Source organism: Dipodomys spectabilis, unplaced genomic scaffold (assembly GCF_019054845.1).
Source record: "Dipodomys spectabilis isolate Male_0828 unplaced genomic scaffold, ASM1905484v1 ptg000069l, whole genome shotgun sequence".
Taxonomy (NCBI): Eukaryota; Metazoa; Chordata; class Mammalia; order Rodentia; family Heteromyidae; genus Dipodomys; species Dipodomys spectabilis.
In genome coordinates, this window is record NW_024870746.1 from 3,501,750 (window position 1) to 3,516,765 (window position 15,016).

General features: G+C 39.8%; 1 protein-coding gene across 1 annotated transcript; it reads right to left on the reverse strand.

Annotated features, from left to right (window-relative positions):
- Positions 1 to 6: 6 nt before the first annotated feature.
- Positions 7 to 12,263, reverse strand: LOC122109224 (T-cell surface glycoprotein CD1c3-like). The gene is made up of 6 exons (XM_042681482.1): positions 11,969 to 12,263; positions 11,069 to 11,347; positions 10,793 to 10,851; positions 6,641 to 6,732; positions 5,591 to 5,690; positions 7 to 135 (listed from the first exon to the last, which is right to left on the reverse strand). The coding sequence occupies exons 1-6, from the start codon at positions 12,261 to 12,263 to the stop codon at positions 7 to 9; spliced, it is 954 nt and encodes a 317-aa protein (XP_042537416.1).
- Positions 12,264 to 15,016: the final 2,753 nt, after the last annotated feature.

A 15,016-nucleotide genomic window follows, 5' to 3' on the forward strand; every position in this document is an offset into this window, starting at 1 on the left:
ATATTCTTAGTCCTGGGTGCCTGTTCTCATCTTCTCTTCTACTTCATTAAACTTTCCAGAATTTTCCAATAAAACAGTAAAAATCAAAAATAGACAATTTGCCAAGGTCCCAGTGGAAAAAGCAGAACTTCCCAACTGAAAAGACAGCAGAAAAACATTATTTTCTATATTTGTTAACCAAGCTGCCAAATATAAAGAATAAATATATCTGTGAGCTTGAGATATTTAAATACAAAATGTAAATATCCACAATTAAATGAAAGTAGGATGATGATTTAAAAAGCTGGTAAGTACCTCAAAATTTGTTCAAACAAATGTATTTATGTTAGTTTTAGTTTTAGACTCAGGGTCTGGCTCTATCCCTGAATTCTTTGGCTCAAGTCTAGCACTCTAACACTTTAACCACAGCTCAACCTCTGGTTTTCTGGCAGTTATTGGACATAAGAGTCTCACTGACTTTCTTATTCAGTCTGGCTTCAAACCCCAATACTCAGATTTCAGGTTCCTGAATAGTTAGGATTAGAGCTGTGAGCCACCAGCTCTTGGACCATGGGATCCTTTGAGGGTGTTTTGATTATCATGTAGACAAGAACTAATATGTATTACTCAATATATATTTTATTTGTCAATACTTTGCCTATTTTCCCTGTTTTGTTCTGCCTGTCTATACACAGACACATGCATCTCAATAAACTTACAGTAATAGAATGGGATGTAGATAAAGCTGTATATTAAAACTGATCAGAAGTGAAGTACCATATATAATATTCTAGTATCTTTTCCTTTGAAACTAATGCTTTTATTTCATATTTTCCGAGCCCTTGTTGTTTTCACATGAATTCTAGTAGCCTAATTATTTAATAAAAATGGAATCAAAACACCCAGCACATCCATAACATATACGTTTTTGCTTTAAGTGTAGAATATAAACGCTTATGACATACATATGGACCGTACTGGCATGCTAACGGAAATATCCTAATGTTTTAAAGAATAATTTTAGCAGTGACAGGTATTGAAAATGTATTTTAAGTTGGGCACCATTGATTCACACCTGTAATCCTAGCTTCTCAGGAAGCTGAGATCTGAAGACTGGAGTTCAAAGTCACTCCGTGCAGGAAAGTCCAGGCGATTCTTTTTTTTTTTTCATCTTCTATGTATCTCTTTATTGTCAAGTTGATGTACAGAGGGATTAGAGTCACATAAGTAAGGTAATAAGTACATTTCCTGTCAAACTTGTTACCTCTTCCGTCATTTTCTCCTATTTTCTCTCTCCCACCACCCCCTGCAAGTTACACAGGTCATTTCCAGCATGTTGTCTTGTGACTGTCACTGTCGCATTAGTTCCCCTGTTGTCCTTTGTCTCGCCATTCTGTTGTTCCCCTACCCTTCCTTAATTCAGATAAACATATATGCAAAACCCAGGGTACCAAAATCAAATACAGTGACAACAGGGGGTATACCATAGGGGGAACAACACACAAAAGAAACAAGAAATCACACGGTGCATTAAAAAACAACAACAAAGGAAAACCTCTTCTGTCCATGTCTTGGAATTCATTTCACTTAGCATCATCTTACATGGCTATATGTACATAGCTATTGAGCTATTTTGCTCACCTGCTAAGATTATCCTAGACATATACTAATTGTTGCAAATAAGGGAAACAATGGGACCTATGTTTCAGAAAAGGCCTGAAGAGGCACTGTAGTTCAAGTGTAGTGGTAGAAAAAAAGAGCAGTGGTAGAGTTGTGGAGGTGGGAGGGAAAAGATGGTAGGGGAAAAACAAAGGAGGAGGTAACAAAGTTTGATAGAAAATGTACTCATTACGTTGCTCATGTAACTGTAACCCTTCTGTACAGTTTTTTACAATAAAAAATATAAAAAGAGTAGTGGTAGACATAGCTAAGATATGGAACCAGTCCAGATACACCTCAGTAGATAAATGGATCAGGAAAATGTGGTATGTATAAAAAATGGATTTCTATGCCTCCATCAGAAAGAATGACACAGCCCCATTTGTTAGGAAATGGAAAGACTTGGAAAAAATACACTAATTGAAGTAAGCTAGACTCAAAGAAACATAGGTCCCATGGTTTCCCTTATTTGCAATAACTAGTATCTGTCTAGGACAAGCAGAAGAGGTCAAAAGCTATGTACATATGACCATACAAGCTGATGCTAAGCGAAATGAACCCCAAGATAGGGACACAAGAGGCTTCATCTTTGTTGCTGTTTGTTTTAATGTACTTATAGTGTACTATGTGATTTCTTTTGTTTCTTTGTATGTTCTTCCCCCTTGTTACAACCCCTGTTGTCACTGTATTTGATTCCATTGTCCTGCATCTTGTATAAAATTTTTTTCTAATTTGGGGAGGGAAAGGGAAATAACAAAATGCTGAAATAAGGATCCAGGATGACCCATTGTACCAGTGAGATGTACAGACACTATGTTGAAAACAAAGTTTACAACTTTGCAGGGGGCAGGGAGGGAAGGGAAGAGTTGGGGAGGTGGGGAGGAAAGGGATGGTAGGGGAAAATAAAGGAAAGGGTAACAATTCTCCATAGGAAATGGACTCATTAACTTGCTCATGTAACTGTAACCCCTCTGTGCAGTATCTTTACAATAAAAAATATATATTAAGAACAAAAAGAAGGTAGTAGTAGAGTGCTAGCCTCGAGCACAGATAGTTCAAGGACGTCGCCCATGCCCTGAGTTCAAGGATGAGGACTGGAAAAAAAAAAAAAGAAAAGAAAAGAAAAAGAAAAAACACATTTTAGGTTCTTTAGCATGCTGAGTTCAAGGTGACTTTACATATATCTTTTGAGACCTGTGTGATTTCGTTTTGCCAATCTACCCAGCCTGAAGCAAAAGGAGAAAGGAAATAATTTCTTGATTCCCAAGACACATTGAGAGTCAGGAGCTGATGCTATTGCACACAAGAGGTTTCAGGAGACCAAACACAGGCAAAGCCACTTCTGGAACTGGCTACTGAAGTGACAAGGAGCTGGGAAGATTATGCATATCTCAAGCCTCTATGTGGAGAATCTGAAATTCTATAAAGGCATCCAAAGATCATTCATCCAAAGAAAAGCAGGTGGCTGCACTCTAGACAAGATAACATTTTCCCAATATGGATGTTGCTGTGAGGGATGCTGTGGGCAGCAGACAGCTGACAAATGGAAACATGCACTGGAAATGGATGCAACAAAGCAGGTACAGTTTGGTAACTGATGCTCAGAGGCGATGGTGTGAGCCTTCCACCACAAGTGAGGCCTACATTCACTAGGTTCAGTCTACAGGAGTGCAGGTGAGCAGATTTGGGTCACTGTAATTTCTGTGTAGATATAATCACATTTCAGTTTGTAATCATTGTGAGACAGTGGCATTTGTGCTTCAAAAATTCTCTTCATCGCCTGGTGCCGGTGGCTCATGCCTATAATCCTAGTTACTCAGGAGACTAAGATATGAGGATCCTGGTTCAAAGCCAGCCCAGGCAGGAAAGTCTATAAGACTCTTATCTCTAATAAACCACTGAAAAAAAAACAGAAATAGTGCTGTGGCTCAAGAGGTAGAGCTTTAGCCTTGAGCTGAACAGCTCAGGGTCAGCATCCAGGCCCAGTATTCAAGCCCCATGACCAACAAAAAAATTCTCTTAATCTCTTTATTTAGGGTCATTGGTATCTAAGAAGCTCTACATGTTTAATATATGTAAGTCAGTGTTTGGTCATAGAGATATACTCATAAATCATAAGCACTCTGAAGTCCAAGGACATATCCATAACCTCCTAAAGTCTCACCTCATCCTACTTTGTGTGTGTGTTGAGTACTTAACATGAAACCTACCTAGCTAGCAAAATGTAAATGCATATTGAAATCTAGAGAAGGATTAAGGAAAGAAAAGGAGAAGGGGGAGATCAAGAAAAAGGAGAGAAGGAGAAAGAGAAGGAGAAGGGGAGGCAGAAGGAGAAGGAGGAGGAGGAGGAAGAGGAGGGGAAGATGGAGAAAGAAGAAGAAGAGGAAGTAGGAGGAGAGGAGGAGAAAGAGGAGGAGGAGGAGGAGGAGGAACAAGAGGGAGAAGAAGGGGTAGAAGAAGAGGAAGAAGAGGAAGAAGGAGGAAGGGGAGGAGGAGGAAGAGGAGGAACAAGCTTCTGCCTACAAGGAGATCATAGGTGACAAAAATCATACCATTGAAGGAAACGGAAATATTGGTCTGCTGTTCTCTTTCTCTCTTTCTTTCTCTGTCTTTCCCTCCTCCTTCTTCCTTCACTTTACAGCTGCTATAGAATGTCCAGCTTCTGCACAGGTGATAGATATGTGTGTGTGTGTGTAGGTCTAGATGTCAGAACTAAACTGATCAAGACTGAGGCCTCAAAAACTATAAGCCAAAATAAAACTTTCCCCTTTTGAAGATGATTGTCTAAAGTATTTTTATAAAATAGTAGAAATCAGACTAAGACAAAAAACTTCTAATCATTATTTTTCAAATGAGTGGTTTGTTATTTAAAACAGAAATTTTGGAACATTATTGTCTCCATTACTCATTAGTTAAATGACTGCTGCTCTCATCTGTAGAAAGAGAAAAATAGTAACTGGCCAGCATTCTTATAAAGTGTGTTAATGTCTGCTCTAAAGAGATGCCATTCAAATTATTTTTCTCTTTTATCTTGTTTTCCTTTTTCATTCAAATTATTTTTGTTATCCAATTAGCTTTAACATTGTCATGTACTTTTTCATTTTCACACTGGTAATGGCATTTAAGTCACACTAACATTCAATGTGCAATCATTATTATATTATCAGTCATAACAAGTAATTCATAACATATGTTGTGTTTTTGTCTATGGTGTTCACTCTTGGGTCAGGATTATGAAAGAGGGAATGTAAAATCTGATAGACTATAAAGGAGGCTCAAGTGTCTGGCTATTCAGTGAAAATTATCAGAAAATTGGAAATAAGTTTCATCTTGATAAACTAATAAAAATGATAAGATCATTTATAAAAGAAAGTGATAGAGGGAACAAAGTGGTTAATGGAGAAAAGATAATGATCTGCTTTAACTCAATATGGATAAAATGTAAGTAGCAAAAAAATCTAGGTGTCTTCTGTGGGTACACTGGAGAATCAGTGCCTAAAGCTTTCTTCCTCATTTGAACAGAAGCCCAAGACTAAGTGCAGCATATCTTCTTTCATCTGCAGTTAATATTCTCAAAGGTCCACAATTCTATTTCCACCTATCCTGGTCCACTTACAAAAAGCTTTTTTGTTGTCAACTTACCCCATTTTCCAAGAGGAATATATTAGAAAGATATTCTGCAAAGCCAGTATCTTTCCAGAAGGAGAACTAGTATGTAATCAGTTATCTTACTCAGGCACCTTGACATTCCCAAAAAATGTCACAGTGCATAAGAGTCATCTTTCCCTAGGAGAGTCCCTGGGGATCACCAAAGTAGAACAGAAGAGAAGAGAAACCCAGAGAAGCAATTAATTGGTATCTCGCCTTGCCACTCACAATACGGAATACTCCAATGGGATCTCTGGGATCTCCTTTCTCCTTCCCGTGTTCCATGTGTGTGTCTACATCTTACCACATGTGAAATGGTGATAACCTGTAGGAGCGCACTGAGAGTTGGCATTTTACCAACTTGGAACACTGCCAATGATCCACCTGCATCTTCTTCTTTCATTCTTTGCAAGTAGTCACACAAAGGGGTTCAATTCAACATACCTTGACCAATGTACCTTGATCGATGTCCTGCTTTTCATTATTTCCTCCATTTCTTCCAACCCCACCGATCCCCTCAAGTAACCTGGATCTACTTTCACACAGGTACAATGAATACTGTGACTGCATTTGCCCACCCTTCCACTCCCCATTCTTGTGCTCCTAGCATGCATGTGCGTGCATGCATGCACATGAGCACACACTCGTGCATGCACACACACACACACACACACACACAAAACATGCTCAAAATTCCAGGATTCATTTTGTTAAATTGCAAGTTTGTTGTTGAAATGAGTTACACCATTGGAATCTTCCCCTGCATATACCATACTTTAGTTAATATGTTTGTGTACATGCATATGACCCTGAATATATATATATATATATATATATATATAATTTAGATAGAACTTCCACATGAGAGATAACTTCGTCTCCCTGAGCCAGACTGACTTCACTAAATATAATTTTTACAGGTCTGTCCATTTCCCAGCAAATGGCATAATGTCGTTCTTCATAATGAATAAAATTACTTTGTAACTATGTCACCTGAATCTCCAGTGTGACACCAGCACGCTGGAGATCTAAGGCCTTCAGAGACAGACTGATGGCAATAAAAGCTCTTCAATGAGTCAAAATTCAGTGTCTTTTTCTCATTCAAACAGATTTGTATTTTTACATATACATTTAAATGCACACTAAATCAGGCCATCATTAGGCAGAAGGATATAACTTTGAGCAAGATAGATTAAATTTAGAGTGTTACATGGCTCATATTTTAAATGACAATAGTAGCAAATATGTAAAAAAAATAGAGTGCTCTGAAAAATGAATATTCAAAATAGATACTTAAAAAAATTTTTGAATAAAATGTGACAGTAATGGGGTATGACACTTTACTCAGACTAACCTGGAAAAGTCACTACCTGGAATTGCTACTTCAGCTGGGGAACTTGACATGATTGAGAGGGCAGAAACAAATCTTATGTTGGGAAACACAATCTGCATTGTACAAAAAGTGAGATCAGGGCCCAAAGAAATTAGCCTGAGTGAGACCAGTGATTCAAATCTTTGTTTCACTGCAAACTAGGGTCCATTCAAGTGAGAAACACAAGGAAAACCTTCACGCAACATCTTGACCCATGACTTAAAGTCATGATATTAAAAATAAAGAAAACATGAAGTATGAATATTAAATAAATAGTAAACTAAAATAATAAATAAAAGGAAGCACATAATTTAACTGCTAGCTGATCTCTTTTTCTCCAATGCTTTTATTCATGCTGAATAAACTGGAGGAAGGGAAGGAGAATGGAGCGGAAGGGAGAGAGGGCAGGGGAAGAGAAAGGAGGGGAGGAGAATGTCCTGAACCAAAGACTGAAAAGTCCCTGGATCCTGCCTGGTCTGAGGACTGGATTCACATTCCAACTGAACTCAGTGATGCTGACTTGAAGTTCTCAAGTGAGAGTGAAGACCGATCCCAAAGAGTTCAGCTCACCAGCTCAGCTGTCTCCTCTTCACCGAACTTGCCCTTGCACCAGTCCTTTAGTAATATGGCAGTGCCTGAGTCACTGTCCTAGCCCATGAGTCTGCAGTTCACCTAGACAGCCTGAGCCTTGATAATTGCTTCCAGGTGCTGTTGGCAAAAGATGAAATTTGGATGACACGGAAAGAGTTTGATCCAGGGAAGGCTCTAGAAGAAAGGAAACATGGTGAAGAGAAAGGAAGAAATATGAGAAGGCAAGAAGACCTGGATCCTGAAAAGATGTAGAAAAGAAGACCCCAGACTCTGTGCAACCCATAAGGACAAGCCTATTGGAGAGACTCAGGCTTCCTTCCAGCCCCAACTTCCAGAATGATGGAAGACAGCTGAAGACACCAAGGCTCAGAGACTTAGTGGCCAGGCATACCTGGCTAAGTACAGAGCCTTTGCAACAGGGAGCTGCAGAGTTACTTTTACCATGCTGTTCTCCGCACCTGGGAAGAGAAGAGCTCAACACAGCAGCAGGTGCAACATCTCCCTGAGATCACATCAGACTCTCAGGACTTGTGTTTGGTCTCTGATTCAGCAACGTTTCTGCTCTGTAGCGACTTCCTGTCTCTTCTGGCCAACAATTATCTTCATACAAATTGTATGTCAGAGAATACAATGTGCCCTGCAGAGTGCTGGGATGCCTACAGCATTCTCACTTCCACTCTAATCTCGACTTTAATTCTTTTTATGCCTACCCCAATTCCTTCAAATGACTTCAGCATAGCTCATATTTACTTTTGAAAGGTCAATTTACCTCCTTGAACCTTTGTTTCCACATTCTTAGCAGAATGTTTTCCATTAACTCCAAGTCCTGGAGGTTCTGTTGAATGGACAAATTTTAACAATGGGTTGGTGATCATTAAAAGGTATCCAAGCAAGCTAGGCACTGGTGGCTCATGCCTGTAATCCTAGCTACTCAGGAGGTTGAGATCTGAGGTTTGCCATTTGAAGCCAGTCTGGTCAGGAAAGTCCAGGGGACTCATCTTTAATAAACTACTAAGAAAAAGCCAGAAGTGGCACTCTGGCTCAAATGGCAGAGCTAGCCTTGAGCAGAAAGAGGCTCAGGGACAGTGCCCAGGCCCGGAGTTCAAGCCCCAGGAGCAGCAAAAAATAAAAATCCATCCAGAGGAAACAGAAAGAAATACATTATTGTATCACATTTTTAAAAATGTATCAAGGGCTGGGAAGGTGGCTCAGTGGTAAAGCACTTGCCTTGTATACATAAGCAAAAGGAAAAAAGCCAGAAGTGGGGCTGTGGCTCAAGTGGTAGAGCGCTAGCCTTGAGCTGAAGAGCTGAGGGACAGCGCCCAGGCCTAGAGTTCAGGCCCCATGACCAGACCCAAAAAAATAAAAAAATAAAAAATGTATCAAGTAATAATAGTCAACCATATGACAAGTATGTTTTCATGTCATTTAGCATGTTTATTATTTTATAACAAGTATATTTTTAATTTGCATGCTGATTTATACATGCATTCGTCTATTCATGTACTCAACTGGTGTTTACTGAATACTGCTATATACACACAACTACTTCAGCTCTGTCCCAACTCAAGATCTAATCTGATCCTGAACTTGGACATGAACTCATACACTTTATTTTTAGCTCAGAATCTTCATGGCATAGTTAAGTTGTATCTTTCAACAACTTGAGTGAAGTATAACTGATAAACAAAGAACAGAATGAGTTCCATGTGCCTGCTATAATGAGTAAAACAAATTCAGAAAAACTGCAAAATAAAAAAATCAACATACAGTAATCAGTTCTCTTTGTCCAGACTAATAACAAATCATATTAAAAGGGAAAGTAAAGGCTGGCACTGATGGTTCATACCCATAATCATAGCTACTCAGGAGGCTGAGGTCTGAGGATCATGGTTGGAAGCCAACGTGGGCAGGAAGGTCCCTAAGACTCTTATCTCTAATTAACCATGAAAAGCTGAAAATGGGCCTGTGGCTCAAGTGGTAGAGTGATAGCCTTGAGCACAAAAGCTCAGGGACAGAGCTCAGGCCTAGAGTTCAAGCACAAAAAGAAAAGGAAAGAAAAATGTAATTAAGACTAAGTGTCAGTTACTGATGCTTGTAATCAGAAGGCTGAGATCTGAGGCTCATGGTTTGAAGCCAGCCAGAGCAGGAGGAGACTGTGAGATCTTTACCTACAATTAGACACCAGAAAACTGGAAGTGGACTTGTGGCTCAAAATGGCAGACCGCTAGCCTTGAGCAAAAGAGCTCAGGGAAAGTGACTAGGCCTCTAGTCACTAGGCCCAGTACTGACCAAAAAGGAAATTTACAAAAAGGAAATTAAGACATAATCCTACTTATAAGAGCATAGAAAAGAATAAAGTAGAGCTGGGAAGGTGGCTCAGTGGTAGAGCGCTTGCCTTGCGTGCATGAGGCCCTGGGTTAGATTCCTCAGCACCACATAAACAGAAAAAGCCGGAAGTGCCACTGTGATTTAAGTGGTAGAGCGCTAACATTGAGCTGAAGAGCTGAGGGACAGGGCCCAGGCCTAGGGTTCAGGCCTCATGACCGGTCAAAAAAATAAAAATAAAAAAGAATAAAATAATTAGGAATAAACACCCAGGGATATTCAAAACTAGTACATACAAAACTGCAATGCATTTATCTGGAAAGTTAAAATAAATAGGAAAAAAATCCAATGATCATTGGCTGGAAATTTTGATAGTGTTAACACATATATTCTACCTAGAACAAAAACAATTTACATATTCCAGATTAATTTGATATCCTCATAAAAATCTAACTGGCCTTTTTAAGTAAGAGTAGAAAAAATCTAAAATTCAGAAGTAATCACAGAAGACCCAGAATAACCATAATAATGCTCAGAAAGAAAAATAAAACTGAAAGCCTCATACACCCTTATCATTTTTTTAGGGGGGGTGGTTGGGTCGTGGGGCCTGAACTTTGAGCCTGGGCTCTGTCCCTCAGCTCTTCAGCTCAAGGCTAGCGTTCTACCTCTTGAGCCACAGCACCACTACCGGTTTTTTCTTCTTGTGTGGTGCTGAGGAATTGAACCCAGGGCCTCATGCATGCAAGGCAAGCACTCCACCACTGAGACACCTTCCCAGCCTCCTGATTTCAAATTTTATTGTCAGGATTCTAAATTAAAGGTAATGGATATGTCAGGGCTCTGATCTAATCATTTGCTCTGGTCATGTCACAGTGTATATGTGCATTCTAACAACACATTATATGATACAAATACACATAATAAAAATTTCAAAATCAATCATACTGTTGATGGGAAATTTCAGGATGCATCTACTTTAAGTTTAATACAATTTGACAAATTAATGTGTAAAGGAGGTTACCTGTGCTATTTCCTTATAGATACATCCAAAAGGAGAGAGAGTTTTAGAATGCTAGAATTTCTCAGCTATGTTAGCGTTCAAAGAGAGGCATGAATGTTTCAAATGTCACAGTGTTAGGAAGGAATACAAGGGGGAAAAAAATCTACCAACATACTTTGTTGAGCGTTAGGTTTAATTTTTCAACAAACACAAACCAACATTAGTCTGCCAGACCCATGGAGAGAGGAGCTTGACAGCCAGGCCTCTGGCCTCACTGTAGAGAATACAAGAGGGAGTCACATGAGGACAGATGTGCACCTAACACATGGCTTCAGTGCATAGATATCTGCCTAATGTCTTTTGTCTCCCTTAGGGAATTCTCACCCTGCAACCTCACTCCCTCTTGTCCTCCACTATGTCCTGAGTTCAAACAGGAAGGTGAGAAGGGGAAGTCATGAAGAAAACACCTTAGACGGGAGGGCTGAACTGACCTTGTCTCTGAAGATACATCTTTCCTGCATCCAGGATACCCAAGAAAAACTTGGGACAGGTTTTGCTCATGAGGCTCTCCACGGTTTCCTTGATGACTTCATACTGATTGAGGAGATCACGTGCCTTCTGGGCCTGTTTCCCACCCTCCAGAGATGGCACCCAAGTTCTGTTTTGGAAACTCAGAAAATCTGATCCATCTAAAGCTGCCTGTAAGAAGCCTTTGGAGCTCTCTCTAGAGGACAGCTCACAGCCAAGTCTTACTTGTAATTCAACAGGATCTTCAGAAAGAAAAGAATGAGATAAAGAGTTCAAATAACAAATATGAAAGCAATATTAGAATTTAAGGACCTTCTCTGGAAATGGAGAATGGAAAGAAGAGTCTTACATAGGTAGGAGAATGAGCCAAAGATACATACAGTCAGAAACAAGGGAGAACAAGTAATTTGAATTAAAAGGAGATTGAAAAGTTCAGGGAAAATAAGAGGTGAGACTGACATAATACAGACTAGGAACTTCAGAGAGATGGGAGCCCAAATCTCATGATGCATAGAGTCAGCATCACAAGAGCTAGATAATGACTCCAAATGTCAAAGAAATTGAAGAAATAGCAGAAAGGATTATGTTTTAAGAGAGTCAAGCACAGGATAAGACAATTCTCTACCTCCAAATTTAAGCCACAGATGAAGATCACAAGAAAACACAACAAAGCACAATAGAAAAGACTGCTGAAGTGGCAAAAATCTAGGTAATTTTGATTAATGTTCAAGATATAACTCGAGAGATGGAGGCATGTAGACTTTTGTTGTGAGATGAGATGATGAGAAATTTCGTCAAAGGAATAGAGAAGAGTTTCAATTACAAGAACCCTCTGAAGAATTCCCCCAATTTGTTAAACTTACACCTAAGCCCCAAGTATGTGGAGTAGGTATGAATCTCTTGACTTAACCCAATCATATATACACGGAAAAGCAGCGCCAGATCTGTCAACTCCTCATTACTGAAGTTTCCCTTGGACCATGTGTGCAAGAAAATTGCTGTTCCTGTTTCACTGTCCCAACGATGAGTCTGTAATTCATCCAGCCAAGCAGACCCCAGAGTTTGTGCCCAGGATTCATTGGCATAGTAAGAGACCTGGATAAGACGAAATGTGGTATGTTCATGGATCACTATGGATGGATGAATGTCCAGTAGCATAAGTGAAAACGTAAGCAAAACAGAGAGAAGATAGAAAACAAACCAGTTACTAGAGAGAGAAGGATAACAACCAGTTCATCAATAATAATTTCCCTCCCCAAGCCCTTGGTTCTCTAGCACCATGCTCAAAAACAATCAACTGGACTTGGACAAAAAGATGCAGATTATAAGCATCTTGGGACTAACTGTAAAGCGTCATGGAAAGCCCACTCAAATCCACTCCCATCTACCCTACTAAGCAGCCCACAGAGATGTCCCTACCCTCCCTCCTGGTAGGAGAGCAGCCAGCAGTGGCAGTTAAAAACAGCATAGCATAAGCAGATGTGTGTTTCCTTCTCTAAACAAAGCTGATCTTTGATGTCTGCTAGCAACTAAGCTACCCTGCCTCAACTCTCTTCTGTCTTCCTTCTCCCACCAACAAACAATGGTTTACAACAGCAACTGAATATAAGAAAACCTTTATATTTTATGGCTAGGGATGTTGAGCATTTCTTCATGTGTCTATTGGCCATCCTTCTTTCCTCTTCAGAGAAGTTTCTCTTTAAGTCTTTAGCCCACTTATTTATTGGGCAGTTGTTTCTTTGAGGATTTGTTGTTGGGGGATTTAATTTTTTGAGTTCCAAGTATATTTTAGATATGAGACCCTTGTCCGTTGTATGGCTAGTAAAGATCTCCCAATCCGTGGGATTTCTATTGATCTTGCTAGCTATGTCCTTTGCCATGCAGAAGCTCTGCAACTTTATGCAATCCCGTTTTTCCAATCTTTCTTTGATTTGTTGTGTTTCCGGGTCCCTATTCAGAAAATTTCAGCCTGAACCAAGGAGACCTAGGGTTTCTCCTATTCCATCCTGTAATGTTTTCAGAGTGTCTGCTTTGACTTTGAGGTCTTTGACACATTTGGAGTTGATTCTGGTGCAGGGTGATATATAAGGATCTAGAACATTGAGATACCACCTCACTCCAGTTAGAATGACAAAAATCAAGAACTCTAACAACAACAGATGCTGGAGGGGATGTGGACAGAAGGGAACCTTACTTCATTGTTGGTGGGAATGTAAACTTGTTCAACCACTTTGGAAAGCAGTATGGAGGTTCCTCAAAAGATTCCCATAGAGCTCCCCTATGACCCACCAATCCCACTTTTGGGCATTTACCCAAATGTTTACAAACAAGACCACACTAAAGCTACCAGCACAACTTTGTTTATTACAGCATTTTTTACCATAGCTAAGATATGGAACCAACCCAGATGCTCTTCAGTAGATGAATGGAGCAAGAAAATGTGGTATATATACACAATGGAATTCTATGCCTCCATCAGAAAGATTGACATTTCTCTATTTGTTAGGAAGTGGAAAAACTTGGAAAAAATTATATTAAGTGAAGTAAGCCAGGCACAAAGAAACACAGGTTCCATGGTTTCCCTTATTTGCAATATCTAGTATATGTATGAGTCAAGCGGAAAAAGTCAGATAATGTGATGTTAGGGAAATGAACCCTTAGATAGGTATTTTAAGGTTTTTTTTCTTTCATGCATGTATTTCTAACGCATTTATAACATTATTTCTTTGTTGCTTTGTATGTCCCTTCCCCACAGTATAGCCCATGATTTCAATATATTTGATGTCAGTATAACTTGTGGAGGAGATGGGGAAAAACAAGTCGTTTAAGGATTCAGGTGGACTTGTTGCAACAATGAGAAGTACAAATTGTCATGTCAAAAACGAGCTTTACAATGTCGGTGGGGTGGGGGGGGGGAGGATTGCATAGGGAGGGAGGGGGGAGGCTGGGAAGGGAGGTGAAGGGTAAACAAAGTAGGAGGCTGCAATGCTTGATAAGAAATGTATGCATTATCCTGCCCATGTAATTGTAACCCCTCTGTACAGTATGTTCACAAATAAAATAAAGAAAAAAAAAAAAGAAAACCTTTCTGTTTTCTCAGCCTCACCTTCCTACTCCATCCTTCATTTCCCCTCCCTTCTGAACTCAAGTCATTCCCTCCTCTCTCATTTCCATCCACCCTCCTTTTCACAAGTTCTGCCCCCATGTAACTCTCTTCCTCAGCTGTTCCTCTTCCAAGGGGTGTGTGACATGCAAACGTCACTTCATGCAGAGGTCACTTCATCTAGCTGTAAAATTACAAAGGAGAAGTTGAATGGTTGCCCAGTTTCTATACATAACTGTGCCTCTACACTCAATCGTGTCTCTTATTCTGAACGCAGTGCCTTAGACCGCTCGGCCATCCTGACTTCTACATGTCTCTTATTCTGATCAACCCAGCCTTCCCTCCCCATTCCAGGTGTCCTGAAACTCATCTCTGCTCCTTCTCACCCTTTATCCTTTCTCATTTCTTGAGATTCACTGGTTCTTTTGTAAATTGGAGAATTTGTGGTCTCACATCTCCTATGACTGCTCCAGGCACCCACCAATGCCATAGTGGTCACATTGCAGACATTCCCAGTACACCAGAATATAAAACTATGAATAAGCCCTTCTACTGACTCTAATTCATATATTTATTCACCAAAATACCTATCCATCCACAGGTATCTCATCATGCATGTGAGATTATGGAGATTGACAGGATAATCTCATCTGTCACAGCATTCCCAACTGCAGAAGGACATTCAGGACTGTAACGCACTCTGGTGAATAATATTTCCATGCATGGAATCCCACCTACAAACCTGGTGGGCTTTTTAAACATTTTCTTAAGCAACATTTGAGTACCCAGGAATGCATTTTGACTTCCT